Source organism: Leiobunum rupestre, chromosome 7, assembly GCF_980474605.1.
Source record: "Leiobunum rupestre chromosome 7, qqLeiRupe1.1.hap1, whole genome shotgun sequence".
Classification (NCBI taxonomy): Eukaryota; Metazoa; Arthropoda; class Arachnida; order Opiliones; family Sclerosomatidae; genus Leiobunum; species Leiobunum rupestre.
In genome coordinates, this window is record NC_143390.1 from 23035218 (window position 1) to 23054170 (window position 18953).

Sequence of the window (18953 nt, forward strand, 5' to 3'; positions counted from 1 at the left end):
AAAGTTCATATTTTAACTGTTTATCATTTTAAAATATTTTAGACCTTGTTTAACCACAATAAAGAAATAAGAAACAGGATTTTTGAGAAATTAGGACTAAATCAAGGATTTACGCTAATATTTTAAAGTTTGTTAATATTTAGTGATTAACTTTAAGTAACTTGCGATCTAAACGTTTCTGGGCCTTGTTATTGGTATCTTTTTCAAAAAGATCGCGTCTTCCTACATTTTCTAGCCATTGTTTTGAACTGTATTTTGAAAAACAAAGATTAAAATATAACTCTAATTAAAATAACTTATGTTATATCCCACCGTTCTTTTTCTTTTGGAAACTTAAATAAAGAAATGCGCTGTTTTTCTTTACAAGAATTACAAAAACAATAGGTTCCAGGCATTTTAAAACTTCATTTCGAAAATAAAACGCGTTTACAATTTTTGCGTCTCTCGGCTTGAAACGGGCGCTTCCTTCCGGCCGAAGGGCGGCGCTGATGCTTGCATTTTTTTGTCAGGTTTTCGGCGGAGTTTCACATCTCTATAACTGCCAGGATCTCTGATATTACCGACTTCTGGCGGTAATCAAATGCCGAAGCTTAAGCCCCATTTTCATGCACGCTGGTAGCGGGTAAAAATTGACAAAATCCGCTTCCGCTACACACTTTTTCACTTTCCGCGTCGATCTGTTTCAAACAGATATTTTAGCTTTATTTTCACGCTTGCGAGTAGCGGATGCGAATTTTGACCATTTTTATCCGCTACCAGCGAGCATGAAAATGGGCCTTAAGAGCCAGAGCTGCCAGATTGCTTACTTATATTGGGCTGGCAAGGACGTGTTTAGCACATGTTGAATTTGTCGTCAGGAAGTTGTTAAGTATTTAGGGAATTCGGTTTTGAAACAAAGCTCTAACAATGGAGAAATATGAGTTGGACACGTCGTATTTTTCTACTGACATTATGTTATTGAGGAATACAGACAGAAATGTACGCAGAAAAGCTTTGGAAGAATTTAAACAAAAACTTCTACATTTCAATGTGAACATAGAAACCGAAGCCTGTAAAAACCTTTTTTACACAAGTGTTGTTGAGCCACTTATTTTACTACTTAAAACTGAGCCAACAGAACGATGTAGAGAGCTAGTCACAGAATCACTAATTATATGTCTATCCCATTACAATCAAGGGAGGCTGGCTTCAAATAGTGTTATTTCTCTTCTTATTAATAAAATGAATGCCAAGGAAGAGTGTGAAGAGATGCGTTTGTTGTATTTGCAACTTTTAAACAATTGCCTTGCAGAGAAAGGTAAGAGTGACATAAAGCTATATGAAAAATACTCTAACAAATACTAAGTTTTTTCTTTAGAAAATGTTTTGGAGAATACTTTAAAAGTTGATATTATAGAATTTTTATCAACTACATTATCAGACAACTATGCAGAATCATTGAAAGAGAGCTGTAGTTGCATAACACATTATGTGCTAAATCTTGAAGAAGGAGATAAATTTAATGAGAAGATTTCACTTGAATCACTAATTAAACCATTGTGCAATCTCTTGAAACACAGACATAACAAAGTGAGGATTGCAGCAGTTAAAACTATTGGTGAGAAAATTTTTAAAATATCACCTTTTCTTCCTTTATTGAGTTGATTATAACATTTTAGGCGTATTACTTGAAAATGACTTTAAACGCTTATCATTTACTATTGAGGAAGTTAGTCAAAATCTGGCTCAATTCATTTTGCGTGAAGACTCCTCGTTAGTCAGGGAAGCATTTGTTGCAACAATTTATTCCTTACTATACGAAAAACTATGTCAGGAGTATTGTTCAAGCTACTTATTACGCTTTCTGCCGTTGGTTTTAACATCACTCTTTGATCCCATTGAGGAAATTAAGGAAAGAGCATGGGCTTTGTGGTTAAAATCTGGTGAAAAATATTCAAATTTACACAAGGAACTGTTAACAAAGGAATTTGGTTCTAAAACTGCTGTAGCAACTCATTCATCAACACATTTCAAACCAAACTTTGGTTGTAATTGCATGGTGGTATCTCATTTAAGAGGAATTTTACCAGTTGTACTCCGAGAAGTCAATGATAGCTGGTCAGAAAAAACCAGATTGTTTGCCATAAATCTCTTGTATCATTTACTATTGCACGCTGAAGATTGTAGTATGCAATATTTACTTGATATTTTTTTGGCATTGATAAAATTCCGAGCTAGTATTTCAGACACAAAACAAAATGAGGAATATCTGATAATGGTATGAATTTTCTCCTAAAAATTAGCATAAATTTTTCAAAATTTACTTTTTTTTCTTTTCTGTATGTAGTGTGAAAAATGCTGTGAATTATTAGGTGTTTATACTGATAGTCACGTATGGTGTGAAGTGCTATTGCCCTTAATTAAAAGCTATGAAAACAGTGATAGCCAGCTGTTTGCAGCGTCTTTCACAGTATTGTATCAAGTTTTCAAAAATAGTCCCGATTCAGTGAATTTATGGTTAAGGATATGCACATTCATAGCCCAACCAGAAATTTTGCAGTTTCCATTGGTAAGAATCAGATTTTTCTTAATAATCTCTTATTTAATAACTAATAGAATTTTATAAATTTTAGTATCTTGCTGCACCAAAAGCTTTGCTTGATATTGTTGAAACTTTAATTTTAAGATCTAGTGATAAAGAATTGAAAAATGAAAACAGTTATAATATTTTCTTGGTTTTAATAACAATTTCATCCACAATGGATGAAGGACTAGATAACTCAATAAGAGAAAAAGTAATATTTTTGTCTTTAACAATTAGTTTTTATTTTTAAACGTTCTATTAACTTTTTCAATTGTCTTAGGCGAAGTTACTTTTAAACATTATGTCAAACTTTATTCCAAATCAAGAAAGTAATTTAAACATATACGAACAACATTTTATGAAATTACTCTCAGAAAACTTGTATCAGCGGTACCAAATTTGGGAATTGAATAGTCCTGAATTAGCTATATTCAGTGGATTAATGAAATGTTTGTATTGTTTATATTTTTATTTAGATATTAAATTAAATGGAAGCTTTTGGTTTATTTTTAAACTAATTAGCTGTTCCACCTCGTCTTTTAATGGATAACTGCAATACGATTATGGAAATACATACTTGGAATTTATCATCCAAAAAGGAGGCTCTATTCAAATTGAAAATTTACTCAAGCCTTACTCAGTTTCTGATAGCTGTTCTGGATTATGATGAACCATCAAAATTTGATTTAGTCTCATTCGGCCAGCAGCTTATCGAAAACATTTTTCTCCCTCAACTGGAACTAAAAACTCCGGGTCTCTCAGCGGGTGCCTTAAAATCTGCCGCATTGTCTTGTTTACTCTCGTTCTTAGATCGAAAATGGGCAAAGAATGCATTGAATTTTCAATTAGTAAGTTAATAATTTATAAATTCTTAAATTTTCTTTTAATGATTGTTATTTATAGATGGAAAAATTTGTGCAACGTATAGAACCCTCTCTCACTATTTTATTGGAAAACTTGGATCATGGTCTTGGTAGGTCTTTAGCCTGTAAAACGATTGCCAAGTTATTTTCCATCCATGCTCTTTCAAATACGCAACATTTAATTAAATGCTGGCGAAATCTTCAAAACCGTCTTATATCCAGACTAGAACTTGATGCTGATAGCAATGTTCGATTAGCAAGCTGTGAAAGTTTGGAAAGCATGTTTTTGGTTGTGTATAAATTGGGCTGTGATAACTTCTTAGATGTTGAACAAGTCATAAGGGTGGCTTTCATGGAGTTAGAAATGTCTAAAAATCAAGAGCAACGCCTTGCCTTAGAAAAGCTATTCCAGAGCATTGTCCTTATAGCTTCCAAAGAACTTGAAACATATATGGAAAAGAACAAACTTAACAGTGAAAACAGGAAGATGATTGACAAAATCGTTGAGCACATGAATGACTTTAAACTTTAGAAAATATGTTTTTAATTTCAACAAACAACAGTAGTATATAATTTTTTGTTCGAAATTATAAGTGATTTTCACTCTACATTAATTGTTACCCTATGCCACGCATTAGATAAAACGCCGCGTAAATTCCAAATTGGAGCAACTGTATCTGGTTGAACGTTGTAGGATCCATCCACAGCCTTGCTTATCAATTCCAAAACCCCTTTGCTTAAATCACCTTTACATACTGGAATTTCAACCTGTGTAAATGTAATTTACAACCATATTAAACATCATTGAATACCATAATGGATTTTCTGTCAATTTTTACCTCCCAAAGACTCCAGGAAAAAACGGGTAAAAAGGAGCCAGGCTTTTGATCATTAATTAAAGTAGCAGTATGCCAAGTTTCTCCTCGATCACTCGACACATCAACTCTGACGATTGGTTTCCCGCCTCCACTCCACGCATATCCACGGCATTTGATCGTTCCTTTCTCACTAACCTTGACAGTGTCACCAGGAGAGGGCCTGCATATTGCACTATTTACAGGGAGTTCTTGGATCGATGGAGCAGAGTCGAAGTCAACATTGTTCCAGTCAATGTTTGGTGAAAAGCCTGTAAGATTTGAGCAGTGTAAAAACGACACGTTCCTTTATACAGTTACAAAGTAACACCTTTATAATCTCTTCTTTGCCAATGACTGTGACTTTCTTCATTGCTTAAAATAATTTTCCCCAGCCATTTTACGTTTCGAGCACCAACGACGCCAGGTACTACAACTCTTACTGGAAAACCGTGATCTCGCGACAGTAACTCGCCATTCATTTCATAAGCCAGCAAAACTTTATTTTTTGGGTCAAGGCCCTGGAACATATAGAGCTTGTGAACGTCATACTTTGAATTCGTTCGAGTTAGTGAAATCAAACTACTTTAAAAGCTGGAATGGAAGCTCCGTAAGGCAAATTGGCGGGGTCCGTATCGAGCCCTTCGAACTGAAGATGCATCTCATCTATCGTTTTATTGCCTTCAATTTCGGCATCTTCGACTGCGGCGTATTTTAAGACGTCTACGAGTAGGGCACCAGCCCACTCTGCGTTTCCTATGGCCGCGGCACCCCAGTTCAGTCCTTTTACTTCTTTAACCTCAAGGAAGAAGAAAGATAATTTTTATGGTCCATCGTAAAACTTTATCAGTTCGGTATTATAACAATCGCTTTTTTTTGTCAAAGGGAGTGCCTGTGAGATTGCAAAAAGACGTTTTTGTGTTATACTTTGTTTAATTCAGATCTTCGGTTTCCAGCGCATTGAATAGTGGAAACGACTTTGGTCTTTGGGAATTTGGATTTTAGATCGTCCAGAGTTAAGAGTATAACGTCCTTTCCTGGAATTTCGATTTCCAGTTGGTATTCTTTCTCATCGACGATAGGAACTGGTAAGTGGTTTCTCACGTAAAAAAGGGCGCTGTAATAACGGGGTGTTATTTTAGATGTTTTTTTCGGGCACTTCCCAAGACCAAAAAATACCAAAAACATTCTCACTTTGGTGTCAGGAAACTATCAGCTAAAATCTCGAGCGGAGTTTCGGCATTGAAAGGTTTTTGGGAGCTAATCTTTAAGGATCGATGCCTTCTAGGCTCGTTCTTGTAGGGGTCGTTCTCCTCTCCCGCTTTGGCGCTCTCCTGGTAATCATCGTTGTTCAAGTTACCAATTCGGTAGCCTTCTAGGATTTCGAACACCTAGGTACAAAGAGATTGCTAATTAGTCTATTGTGAGTCGTAATTTATCTCCTCCCTTACTTGTTTTGTTTTGTGCACGGCGTACAATTCCCAGAACGGTTCCAAAGCCCCACCAGCGGCCATCAAGATTTTTTCCCCTCCAGGGTGCTTGCTGATGAAGTCTGTAATTTCGTAAACCCCCCGTCCGAAGCTGACCCATACTTTTGAACCATTCGTGTGACCGTCATTATCTGACACTTGATTGGCACTGTAAACTGGTAATCCCGCTATGGGTTTCGTGTGACGCAGCGTGATATCTAGTAAAATATTTCGTAATTTTCCGTTCAGCTTGTTGAGTTATAACTTAAAGACCCAGTTGCTGTATTAAATATACCCTCTTCAATGTCCTTAGCTTCGATTGACACCAATTTTCTCTGGTAGAAATGATACGTTAGACCCAGTGTCAGTGTCAAACCAAGAGTTGTAGCGAAAAAGGAGGCAGTTTTATCGTATTTTCTCTGATCATTTTCGCGAGGTTGACGGCCCGAATCAGCGGTTCCATAATAACAAAATTGTGAATTCTTGACGTAATTAGCTTTTTTCGTTATAAGAGGATTAATTCTGAAATGGATAGCTTTTCAAACAGTATTTATAAATAACTACCTTCAAAAAGTAACAGGAATGATTTATACATGTAGTTTTTTAATCTGTTGGCGCTCTCGTTTATGTTATAAATTTGCCGGATTATACGTACGTGTACCGCGATCATTTTATGGTTTTAAATAAAGGCACAAAATTTAGTTATTTTGTCAAATATTTATTAAATTATTAATGCATACTTTACGAATATGGAGAAGCTAGCGAAATACCAACTTGGTACCTATGTAAAAGTAATTTATCAATCAACTCGCCGGACGTTGGCCTTGATTACGCCGCATGGAATAAAATCATAAGCTTATGATAAAATTAATCGAAAAAAATGGCAGTTTGTCTAGTAGAAGGCGCTACCGACGCATATTAATGGGAAAGCGGGATATTCGTTTTTAATTGACAACGCTGCTTATTTCTATAGCACAGAAACGTTACTAAAACGCTCAATTTCTATAATTTTATTTAAAATATAATTGAAATAAAATATTTTATCTTTTATTCTTTATTTTTTAAAAGCTCCGATAAACACAGTATGGACATTGATGCTTCTAAAATTAAAGCATCTGCTTATCAGTGTACGTTTGATAAACAAATATCCCCTACTTGCTACTTTGTTGTTTCGATATTTTTTCAAGGTACTGCCATCGCCCTAGGTCAATTTTAACTGTGGACCGTTTAGAATGATGGCAAAGGCAAGCCATTCATGCTACGCCAGACAATAGCTCCCTATGCTTAGGAAAAGGGAAACTTGCAAACTTAAAGGGGCTCAAAAGTTCGGTGGCACGGGGGGGGGGGTGAAACTGCATGGAGAGAGGGGAAAGTATAGGCTTCGAGCTTAATACCTGTCCACTAAATGTGTGAAGAAATAGCAGACGGCTTTTGAATATGAATGTTCTTTAACTGAAACTTTCAGCTTTTATATCGAGAGAATTTTGAATGAGCAGACAGCTTTAACATATTAGCATATGTAACATAATTACTCATAAGTATGCCACTAGCTCTATTTCTTCACTAACGGTTTGTTTCACAGATATTGCGTCATCTGTACCCTACGTAATATTTGACGTCATCGAATCTCAAATGCCGATTATGCCGTCGAACAATTAGCACTACGTCTGATAAACCGACGGCCATTTTTTTTGGAAACAAACCGGTTTGAACAACCAAGGCTTAGGAGCTAAAATGAACTACAATATAGTGTTAAGTTCTGTTAATGTAATTAATTTGCAAATTAATGAAGTTCTCGGAGATTTACGTTCTAAAATAAATTTGCATTGTCAAATAAAAGAAGCAGGTTTATTGGAAAAAATAGTTGAAATTCAGGAGACTTTGCAGATTCTTTTGAGCTAGGGCTAACTCTTCTAGGCTTGATATGGGTTTTAATAACGCTGGTGGAATATGGAATATCCCACTTCGACGACTTGTTCCATTTTCGGAAAGCTATCACTTATTGGTCATTTTCCCCAACCTTTTATTTTTCTAAATTACTCATAATTTAACTTCATCCGCACAAACCGAGCGAGTTTATAAATTTCAATATAGCTACATTGGGCTGACTAAAATTCCGACGCAAAAAATTCTTTCTCAATTTAGAGGTTTTCCATTGGCTTAAATACATATGTTAGTAGCCAATAGTGTGACTCCCAAAATTACTAGGATGAATAAAAAGGTTAAAATCTAACGTAGTCCACCTTTTCACTGGTTCGTGGTGAAACAAACCGTTAGTGAAGATTTTTGAATGGAATAAAGGTACAGTGGCATACTTATGAGAAATTATGTTACATATGATATTAGATCTAAAACTCAAGTCGGTACGCGGCGATACTTCTGACCAAAGTCTAAACTACGCACGAAGCCTATAGTATTTTTTTTTTTAATTTCTATTCGCGATTTTTCATTCCCTCTCGGTTTCATCCCGCCCTATTTTCCCCCTGGGGTTTGGAGCCCCTTTGACGGGGAAAGAATGGTCTAAAATCTGAAAAGTTAACATAAATAGACATAGTAGTCAACGGCAGAAGTTAGCATAGCTGATGTATTTTGTCTGCTATGAAGCTTTAACTTAACATTGGCCACAATGTCAGTTGATTAAAAACGGGCCAGTGTTAACTGAAAAGGCTAATTATTTATCACCCAATTTTTCCAGCTGGGATTGAAGTCGGCTCCTCTGGCTGGGAGAGTGCCAAAACTGCCAATCACTTTATCACCTCAAAGTGTGTATTGCCTTCAAATTGAAAACAGGTAGGGATCGAAATAAAACTAAACCATTTCCAACATTTTTGTACTTGTTATTTAATTCCTTACTTGGATCCGCTGTTGCTTGTTTTATCTCTTCTTTGGGTACTGTAGAAAACCAATCTCTAAAACTTTCCTGTCCTATAACTAGTGACACAATGATGTTTAGTGTGATTAGAAAAGCCCATTTTGCATCTGACCTCGTCATTTTCAATCGTTCAGTTGCTAACAAAATGTTTACATACGTTTTGGTTTTGAAAACCTTTGCTTTTACTTCAAAGTGGAAATTCGCTTAAATAATACCATAAGTGTATAATATTGTTACATAAGTGTGACACTTCCTATTCTTCACGTGCACAAATTTTACTGCTCAAGAGCTATTCGCAAGACTGACTGCATTACGGGCTTCGTCGCCGTTTTGCGTCTGCTTCCTCCCGCGTCTCACGTAGCCTTTGACAGCGCCTCGCTAGGGGGAGATTATCTTCTTGTGATAACGTCACTTCGTTACTAGCTCTCAGTAAAATATTCCCCAAAGTGACAAACTTAAATAACAATATTATAGACTTATGATAATACTTTTGAATGTAGGCCACTTGCTTTCTCATTTATCTAACATATTTTGCTAGCCTTGTCAAGCGGATTTAAAATTTTTAGTGACATGTTAATTCGCCAGGTTTTTGTATTGACCTATAGAAATGATTTTCTATTGATAATGTTAAGAAAAACATTATTGAGTCAAATAAGTGCGTACTAAATGGAGGCAACCTTGCGTCGGTTTTTGAGAGAAGTCAAAGCACTGAAAATGTCAAAAGCCATAGGAAGGAGCAACCAATAACGGAACCCTATAAGGGTGACAGAAATTCTAGAGGTTATATTCCCCATAACGTGTAGGCTAGATATTTTTGGCAAAATAGAGCTTCATCTATACTTCTTCACATTCCTCCTAAGAATTAAAATCAATAAAGGTTTTTCATTGAGTTAAAATTATTTTTAAAATTAATACAAGTAGGATTGTGGACATCCATGGCCTAGGGGGATGAGGCAAAAAATTAGTGGCCTAAAAAGTTCTAGTGTCACTACTGAGTCTCGAGTCATTTAGCCCTTCCTTGCTTTATGCTACTAAATAATGATTCGTAATCTAAAAAGTTCCGCAACCCTGTACATTTTATTTAAAATCTATAAAAAGTCTTCTTTTTACATTACCTTGCTTATATTTTTTTTTATGTCATCTATTAATAAACATCGTTGTAAGGTTGGGGTACTTAAGTCTTATCTGAAATTTAATACTTATGGCTATAATCTTTCAGTTTCCTTCGTGATTCAGGCTAAAATTATTTGCAAGTCCACTGTCAAGATCCGTGAAGTTCATTTGAGCAATTAAACTTTGTAACCTGTAAACAAACGTACATTCAGAGAAAGTTTTTTGAATACCAATAATTTAACTAGACAACAATATACTGACTCTTCCATCATAGAATTGTTAACTTGAACTTCAGACCATAATGATCCATTGGTTTCTTTCAATTCTTGAAGCCTAGTTAGATTTGAATCCATTTATTTCCAATTCATTTTACATTTACCACAATTACTAATTAGCAACGTACCCTTTCAACATAAGGGAAGATGTTGACTTCTTGGGTTCATTCTCCAATTTATTTCCATTTTGTGATATTCCACCAGCTAGGTAAGAGTTCGATTTATCCGGGATAAACTCTCCAATTTGATGTGTTGGTAAAGTAGTCACGATGGGCATTCTAGTTTCTGTATCTTTGCTTAAGCTACTGGATTTTTTTTTGCTAGAGTTCAAAGCATTAACAAGCAATTGTCCACATTCTTCCTCTGCCTTAAATAAGATTCAGTTATTCTCCCTACAGTTTTAATTAACCGATTCAATATGTCAGAGATAAAACAAACTTTGGTTATTGATCTCTCGTACTCCAAAATGCTCTTTTGCACCTGTCTGATTTCATTTGTTAAACAAGCTACATGAACCAATCCAACATTTGCTAAGCTGTTAATATATTTTTATTAGTTTAATTAAAATAATTTGTATTAAATGTTACGTTCTCACCTGTACCACCTATTTAATTCCTTATTAGCTTGTTTCAATGTGTTAATATTTTTCTGCCATAATGCCATAATTTTATCTCCAGTACGTTTCATTTTGATTCTGCAGTATAGAAAAATGTTTGAGTTCTTCAACTTTTGTATATTCAATTATTAATTGAAACTTACTTCTCCAGCTGATGAAACTGTTCATCGTGGAATGATAACCCTGTGCAATTAAATTATTAATAAGTCTCTATCGCATCAATACTAAAAATTTACGGTAGAATTTCAAAGAAATAATAGAAATTATTACTTCTCATTTCCCTGAATTTAGCCAGTGCTTTCCAAGCATCCCGGATGTCTTTGACATACGTTGCTGAAATTTCTTCGTATCCATCAAGTTGATCCTTTCCAATACTTTGTTTCACTTGTTCCTCCCACTGTTTGAACAATTGACCTTTTTGTTCATAAAGGAATTTTTGTTCCAAACTCGATGTTCTTGACTGCAAGTTTTTCAGCACTGAACTAATCTACAAATATATCAAAAATTCAACTATAGTTTAATTTTGGTATAAACTGGAATTATGACTTACAGTTTCTCTTTCCTGAGCTTTGTCTTTCAATATATTTCCTAATTTCTGAAGATTTTCATTAGAATCACAGTTAGTTTCAACAATTTCTTTGAAAATTGTGTAACTGCAAATGTAAAAGTTCTTAGTATCTTTCAATTGGATATTTGACAAAGAAGATAACTTTACTGTTTAGCAAGGAGTTTCAACAATTCATCAGTCTTTCCAAAAGATTGAATAATACTTGTTGCTGTTTGTATCAGATTTCCCATTTCTTCTTCAATAAGTGAACTTATGAAGGCAAAACACTTTTAAAGCACTTCATGTTATTTTAAAAAAAATTCTAAAAATACGTACGACAAAGCCTTTGGAACCTGGTTTAGGTGATTGTAACAGCGTAGCATCAATATAATACGTCTTCTGACAGTGTAGGCCGAACTGGTAAAATTTTTAGCTTTAAAGGCATCATGGTCCAAAGTTGCCACATTCATATCAAATACTGGGAATTTTGAAATGGGTGCGTGATTCCAAGAGGAAGCACCATGCACTTCGCTCGATTTAGTGATGCCAATTTCAGTCGAGGAACGATTTAGAAGTAACACTGGCCGTTTTTCATCAGAAAGGTCTTGGAAAAATTTTAATTTAGAAATTTACTTTAAATTTTAAGCTTTCACTTTTCATACCCTTTAGATCATGAATGTTGACATTATTTTTACAATCTAATTTTTGGTCATTGTGAGTGAATAGCAGTTGGTCCTCTATAGATACGCCAGTAGTTGCAGCGATATCATGTTGTACATCTACAACTCTATAATATTGGAGAATCAATAAGCATTTTTTTTTGATGTCACACGCATGATTTGGAAAAACCTACTTGTCTGTTGGTTTAGTGTAAAGCGTTATTTTAGCACAATGTTGTCCATCAAACAAATGGAATGGTTTGCAGGCAATTATATCCTCCACTTCTTGGAAGAATTTGTTGAATGAATAAACCTTTTCTTGCCTAGATTCCAACAACCCAGCTATCAACGGCGTTATTAACCTCCTTAGCCCGCTGTAAGAAGAACAGTTAACTACCAAATATTGTACTCTAATATTATTAATTCAACATACACACTAAGAAGACAAGTTTTTGGTAATTCTTTGTTCCATTCAATTTCCCCGTTTTCATGCTGAACCGCAGATATCACACCTGATGCTTTGTTACGCAGCATGAAATGCCTATGAAATGTTTTAAAATCTATTCAGATAAGTTTTAACATTTCTGTACATATTACTTACATTCCAGCACGATTATCCCTTCCCCTGTAAGGTCTGAATGGTAATGACCCAGTTGCAACGTGATAAATTGTTGCACCCATACTCCATAAATCAACATTAGGACGGAATGTTTTAGTTTCTGGTATTTTCATTACAGCTTTATCATAAATATCCGGGTTCTAATTTTGAAAGTGAAAACTGATTTCATCCATAAAAACTAAGAACCTTTCGAATATTCTCTCTATTACTAGATATTCTTCTGTTCCACAAAGTGACGTGAATTGTTCATCATCTTCAATTGCTCTCGCAGCTCCGAAGTCAGTTAATTTGTATATGTGACTACAATTGTTGCAGAAATTAATAACAAAGCTTGAAAAAATGATGGATTTTTTTAATACCTTCCATCTTCTTTAACGAATTTTACAATGTTTCCTGGCTTCAAATCGCGATGGCTTATAATGTTTCCTCTCAAGTATTTCATTCCAGCAGCTTTTTAACAAGAATTTAAATTTAATTTATTGATTTATGCACATTTTGCTATATTTGGTCTGTGTTTTAAGTTTACTTACTCAAATGTTCCAAAACCAAAAGAAACTCGGTTTCTGGAAGCCCGCAAGAATTTTCGGGGTCATCTAAAATGTGATACAAACTGCCACCCGCACATAATTCCATGACTACAACTTTATTCCTCGTTTGAACCTATAAAGAGCATATTTCTTTTATATCATAACTTTTCACTTTTAGGACTTATGATTTTAATAACTAACTTCTTCCTCAATGGCCAAAAGTTTGACAACATTTTCATGCTTCAGTTTTTGAAGAATTTCTAATTCTTTCATAAGAGCATCCTGAGGTCTGTGGAAACCGTCAGTCGTGAATGTTTTAATCGCAGCTGGTTCTCCAGTTGCCTGAAGTATATTAAATTAGTTTTTAATGAGTTGGACAGTTGGAAAGATATATAACTTTTGGTACCTTGTGTACTCCTTTATACACAACCGCAGTTGCACCTCTTCCCAAATAACTTGAGGTATTCCATACATAATTTTCAGAGCCATGTACTTCGGAACTAGAACTACCGGAGCCCCCGTGCCTTCCATGATGATGTGCCATTTTTTTAGTTTTACTTTTGTAGTTCCGTTTTCATTCAAATAAAAGTTATTTATTCCTGCAAAACTAAAAGATAAATTCTTGATAATATGCTTCCTTCAGTTACTGATAAAACTAAGTGCAATGTAAATAGAGGGTGTAATGTGATAACAACTCATCCAGTGATTATAAAATGTTGTTAAATATCATTTATAAATTCCAGATTGCTAATTTAAAATGGCTTGCTTGTAATTTATATTTCGAAATACGTTAAGGAAATTTAATAACAAATTCTTATGTATAGTGCTTAAGTGATTGTAAAGAATTAGTATTGCACCAATTTCGGTAACCTATATTTGCAGTCATACTTTTTCCCACCCTATCGAACCGAAATTCGAAACTTACCCAATGTTTTTCTATGATGACAATTTAACCACTCAATGAGTCATCCTTTGAAAAAACGCTATAAAATATAAAATTAAGGGAATGGACAACTATGAACAAGAACCAGGAACTATTTTAATTAGATTTGAACATCGGTAAATCCTTTCACTAAATACAGCGCGCAGTAAAGTCTAAACACCTTCTAGTCCATCCAAAACAACAAAGACTAGTACTTGGTCCGTGACGTTATACCAACCCTCCCTCTTTTCTTCCCCTCGAATCAGCTGAACGAATCGAAGAAAACCTGTTTCTCTCGAAGCTTATGTGGCAAAACAAGAGGGGCGGTCATATCAATACTCCTTGTAGTTTAAAAAATCTTTTATTTTTCTTGCAATACATATAAGCTTACGTTATAGTTGTACTAGTGCTACTTTTTAACTTCGAAACATTAATAAAGGAATTTTCACATATCTTTAGCTTAAATATTTTACATTTATACAACACCTTTTTGATTAAACAAATATACTTTTGAGCTTGTTTAACAGTAGTAATTTAAAATAAATTTACATATCACTGTTTACGGGCATGCCCGATGATTCTGAGAATGTGCATGAACAAGTTAATGATGTCCAAATATAAGTTAATTACTGCCAGGATGTATTCCTCAGGGGAATGGCGGTGCATTAGAGCGTGGGTGTCGTAGATTATGAATAGAGAAAAGACAACAGCTCCACCAACTGCTAACAGTAATTCTAATTGGGTGCTTCGGATAAATAACTGAAAATAAATAATTAATTTTGTAATTAGATACGTAGTATTTTGGAATTGAAGATATTAATTTGGTAATACTTGTAGTATTCCAGCAATGACTAGAACCCAAAGTACAGAGAACAATCTAAAGGTGAAGAAGAATTTTATAATTTTAAAAATATAATTTTTTTATTTTTTGACTAGTTGATAACTGACCCAGCTCCCCATGATGAGAAATCTTTCTTTGATTGAAGAGTGTACAGAGTTAATGAAAACACGACACTCAGAGTCATTACCAACGCTTGCAATACCGAAAGTTGATCGTAATAGGTTACTAAAAATACATTGAAACATCAATAACTAGTATATATATTGTTTAAAAGATTTTAAAACTTACCAACAACTCCTACTGTATAAGCTTCTACTGTTGTCTAAAAGGAATTAAAAGTAATTAATATGATTCTTTTTGATAAGAATTAAAATACGTACAAAAGCTGTTAGTAGGATGTAATTCAAAGGGGTCTCATGTCGTTTAACCATCAAAGCTAGTAAAAGTACCAGAGATAATAAGAAGGCTACCGTTAATAGCCAATCACTAGAGAAATATATCGCCATTAGTATTTTGTTTGAAATAGGTTTCCAATGTAAGTTAAATTTTCCCTAACTTTTCATTGATGTAAAATCGAACCATAGGCGTAAACATAGCCACTGCTGCTATAATGGTTGTTAGTGTAAGTTGAAAAGCCAATATCCCGTAAACTTTGCGAAGAAAGCCTAAATTTGAATGGAAAAGAGTTAATACAGTTTACATGAAAAAGTGTAAATTTTAATAATTTTACCCATTCTTATGTAAATGTTTGCTTGTGCCACATTATTATTATACATGAAATCATTTGCCAGGCCAGATTTCCCAGAGCTAGGATCTCCAATATTAATGGCAACATCAGCCATTTTTGCCATATTACTATAATCAAACTGTAATCTGATTCTTGTACTAATGTGAAAATATTAAACCAAGGGTTAATAAAAAAAAACAAATAAACTAAGTATACGTTTCTATTGAAATTCAGTTAATACATTACCGTTGTAAGCTACTTCTTTAATGTAAAATTCAAATAAAAATAATTTTTATTTATTTCGTTACTTAATTTGGTTGAAGATATTTCAGAGATCGACTGTCGATGTGACGATGTCGAATAATAGCGCGAAGTAAAATTGTCGCGAAAACTGAACAGTGACCGTGTTGGCAGTTCACAGAAAAATTAGGTTACACTTTGCAATTTTGCATCAGATTGCGCTTTCTATCTGGGCAGTCGTTGTGGTACTTTTTTTCTAAACTAAACCTCATTAATATATGGGGAATATTATAAAAAAAATTATTATTTTTATTGAAAATTTTATGTGAGCTAATAAAGTTTAACTGCAGTTGCTACTGCCACTGCTAACTGTAATGGCAGTCTCTAGGATATTCTGCCGATTCTGCGCAAGATTTGGGATGCCAGATTGGACTGGAAAGCAGCCAATTGGGCTTCTTTTCAAAAACATTGGCTGGAAATGGGCTTTTCGTGTTTTTAGTTTAGGATTTTTGTACTGAAAAAACCGCCAAGAGCCAAAATCCATTAAAATTAAAAAACTAACTAAGAAACCGCATGTACTTGAGATTTGGCCTGGCAATTAAAAACATCAAAAGTTTGTAGTTCCAGCCACCATTAAATTTGATTGAAAGCTACAACTCGTCAATTTACGATTAAAACACCTATGTATTATATGTAGTATATGTGTCTTTAACTTTCAAATAAAAAAAATCCGGCAAATCTTTTGGCTGGTTTTTGGGCTACTTTTCAAAATAAAGTCTGGCGGTTTTTTGGGCTTTTTTCAGTTTTTTTTGGCGGGTTTAGGATTCACAATCTGGCATCCTCCTTGGTAAATGTTTTAATAACGTGACTGTTGGTCACGCGGTAAACAGCTGCTCTGTCGTTAATGTTAATCGATCAAGACACATTTTTTGGGGGTGTGAATATTTCTCAATTTTATTGACCCATTAGGTAGCTCAATAAAGGTGCATATTTTCTCACAATACATGTTAAGGTGAAACGAAGAACAACGGCCAGAGTGGTCTTTTGAAAAAGTTAAAATGTGATATTTCGGAACTTGTCATAATTACATGAGTAAATTAAATATTATATAAGTAAAATGACCAGTTGCGCGTTTCCTCCCTCTTACGGCGAAGTAACCGGCCAGCATGTTCCTTCTTCATTTGGAAATGGTCTTACCTTTGTTGACTTTTTACCTCAATGCCTTGAAAGAGGTGGAATTTTTTCAAGACCTACTTTTGAACCATACAAGTATATATATTCGATGTGCACAATCGGGAATTATACATTTTACAGCTATAATATTTAAAAATTAAAACTTTTTTAGAACACTAATTGAGAGAGCTAATCAGTGGCTGGCTTCCCAACATTCGTGGGATATAAAAACTTGTGAAAGCGTTGAATTTAAAACATGGGGTGAAATGGTCAATACTGAGAAAATGACATATTATGAACGTGCTGAATATCCAACTTGGTACATCAGGGGCCTTAGGTTAGAATTGCTCTGCATATTATAGTATTTAATGTGCTTAGCTAGATGGAATTAACCATTCCTTAAATTGCAGAATATGGTTAGTGCCTCGTACAGATTTAACCCGCCCATCTCAAGTTTTGGGCTATATCAATCTGGTCCCAGAAATTTTACCAGGAACTGGTGGACTTTTTGGAATGCCGGAATTTGAGAGTTTAAATGATTTACTACAAAAATTTAACCAAAGCACAAGCTCTATTCCCTTACCAGGTATTTATTATAAATTATCAATAATCTTAAAAAAAGATTGAAAATTTTAACCTTTTTAGGGAGGGTACTGGCAATTGAAAGTCAAGAGATGAAAATTCCCAATTTCAGTTCTTTCGACCCTGATCGATCATTTTGGTCAGAACATGGTGATCACTCTAAACATTTTGTTTTTGTAGTCAGGGTTTTCTTTGAAATAACGCCAGATCCTCAGTTGGAAAAAATTGGTGTAGCTGACTTTGTACCAGTGGCTTTATCGGAAGGAGGATTTTTTACCATGCCTCAGTTTGAACCATTTGGTAATGTGGTAGCTCGAGCGTCACAGTGGTGTTCTCAACAATCTTGTCTCAGATTTTGTAATGCCCAGTCTGTAGAGGTGAAGATGAAATCTGGTATGATAAGATACACTTCAAATTTTACTGTGAAACTTATTTGGGTATTTTGTAACCATTAATAGGTTACGTAGTTGACACTCAAAGAATGTCCTATACTGAACATGGTGGTCGAACTACCTGCTACATTAGAATACTCAGGGTAACTTACGTTAAAACAAACGAGGCGGCTAACAATAGATTAGGGAATCCTCAAGAAGGACCGCCCCTGCAATTAAACTGCAAAACCTTTGTTCCTTTGCAATTAACCAGAGGATTTTTTGTTCCTGAATTTGAAAACTTGTCTAAAACCAAAGAGCGGATAGAGGCTTGGATCAAAGCTACTGGTGAAGTCATTTGATTGTTTACTGTATCGCTGACTTGGAAACAAAACCTAAAATTTTCTTTTTACACATAGGCGCCAGAGTTTTAAGCTGCGAAACTACTGCAATGAGGCTTTACACCGGAGGAGAAGCTTACCAAGGTGCAGAATCGAGCTTTACATACAACATTAGCAACCGAAATGAGTACTGGATTTTTGTGATACGCATATTTTTGGATGGTTTTTATCACGAACCACCATCTGAAATGTTACCGGCTGAACCTATAGTTCAGAACCAAGATTGTTGCGCTATTATTTGAGACCAAATTCTAAATTTTAAACAAAAGGTTGTTATTCCACAAATTATATAACTGCAGATGTGCGCACATAAATTGCTTAGCTGCAAAAGTATCCATTGCCATATTTTACCTTTACGCTGTAATATAAAGCAATTAAGTATTTTATTGAGTAGAATTGTAAATATTTTTACAAGCTCAATACAAGAGGAGAAAGAGAAAGTGTGTGGCGTGATCCAATGCGCTTTAAAAGCGATACAAGTTCCTTATGTCATAGTCACTAAGCAACAATGCTTTACAGTTATACTATATTTTAGCCCTAGTCATTTATTGAAGGCGTCAATAATAATATTTTGATATTTTTTAGTCGAAACAAGTGGTGTCATCCGTTTTCCTATATTGGCGAATTTTATTATTAATAAATATCAGTATTAATTGTCATTTAAACGCTAAAAGCTTAGCACTTCTATCATTCATTGTCAACAATTTTAAATTTATCAA

At 34.5% G+C, this 18953-nt stretch overlaps 5 protein-coding genes across 5 annotated transcripts; 2 read left to right on the forward strand and 3 right to left on the reverse strand.

The window, feature by feature from the left end:
- Positions 1-596: 596 nt before the first annotated feature.
- Dnaaf5 (Dynein axonemal assembly factor 5) lies at positions 597-4063 on the forward strand. The gene is made up of 8 exons (XM_090180905.1): positions 597-1297; positions 1358-1597; positions 1659-2257; positions 2327-2548; positions 2613-2774; positions 2844-3012; positions 3086-3411; positions 3467-4063. The coding sequence occupies exons 1-8, from the start codon at positions 907-909 to the stop codon at positions 3956-3958; spliced, it is 2601 nt and encodes an 866-aa protein (XP_090037031.1). The 5' UTR covers positions 597-906; the 3' UTR covers positions 3959-4063.
- On the reverse strand, positions 3963-6655 carry shop (sulfite oxidase). Its single transcript, XM_090180906.1, has 9 exons — positions 6343-6655; positions 6045-6271; positions 5732-5967; positions 5475-5671; positions 5208-5397; positions 4867-5079; positions 4612-4801; positions 4266-4552; positions 3963-4194 (listed from the first exon to the last, which is right to left on the reverse strand). Exons 1-9 carry the CDS (start codon positions 6417-6419, stop codon positions 4027-4029), a joined length of 1785 nt encoding a protein of 594 aa, XP_090037032.1. The 5' UTR covers positions 6420-6655; the 3' UTR covers positions 3963-4026.
- Positions 6656-9662: 3007 nt separating this feature from the next.
- LOC149935208 (serine/threonine-protein kinase TBK1-like) lies at positions 9663-14100 on the reverse strand. The gene is made up of 20 exons (XM_090153338.1): positions 13903-14100; positions 13384-13584; positions 13179-13319; positions 12981-13110; positions 12810-12900; positions 12660-12750; positions 12433-12590; positions 12265-12372; positions 12026-12205; positions 11835-11959; positions 11509-11776; positions 11341-11442; positions 11176-11278; positions 10896-11112; positions 10769-10808; positions 10605-10703; positions 10448-10544; positions 10138-10376; positions 9996-10067; positions 9663-9924 (listed from the first exon to the last, which is right to left on the reverse strand). Exons 2-20 carry the CDS (start codon positions 13519-13521, stop codon positions 9837-9839), a joined length of 2487 nt encoding a protein of 828 aa, XP_090009464.1. The 5' UTR covers positions 13522-13584; positions 13903-14100; the 3' UTR covers positions 9663-9836.
- Positions 14101-14241: 141 nt separating this feature from the next.
- Positions 14242-15823, reverse strand: LOC149935209 (protein lifeguard 4-like). The gene is made up of 8 exons (XM_090181349.1): positions 15714-15823; positions 15471-15625; positions 15297-15405; positions 15121-15226; positions 15029-15062; positions 14848-14965; positions 14731-14776; positions 14242-14658 (listed from the first exon to the last, which is right to left on the reverse strand). Exons 2-8 carry the CDS (start codon positions 15589-15591, stop codon positions 14452-14454), a joined length of 741 nt encoding a protein of 246 aa, XP_090037475.1. The 5' UTR covers positions 15592-15625; positions 15714-15823; the 3' UTR covers positions 14242-14451.
- Positions 15824-16583: 760 nt separating this feature from the next.
- LOC149935210 (uncharacterized) lies at positions 16584-18941 on the forward strand. The gene is made up of 6 exons (XM_090180555.1): positions 16584-16976; positions 17053-17217; positions 17291-17466; positions 17526-17855; positions 17921-18181; positions 18253-18941. Exons 1-6 carry the CDS (start codon positions 16825-16827, stop codon positions 18474-18476), a joined length of 1308 nt encoding a protein of 435 aa, XP_090036681.1. The 5' UTR covers positions 16584-16824; the 3' UTR covers positions 18477-18941.
- The last annotated feature ends 12 nt before the right edge of the window (positions 18942-18953 follow it).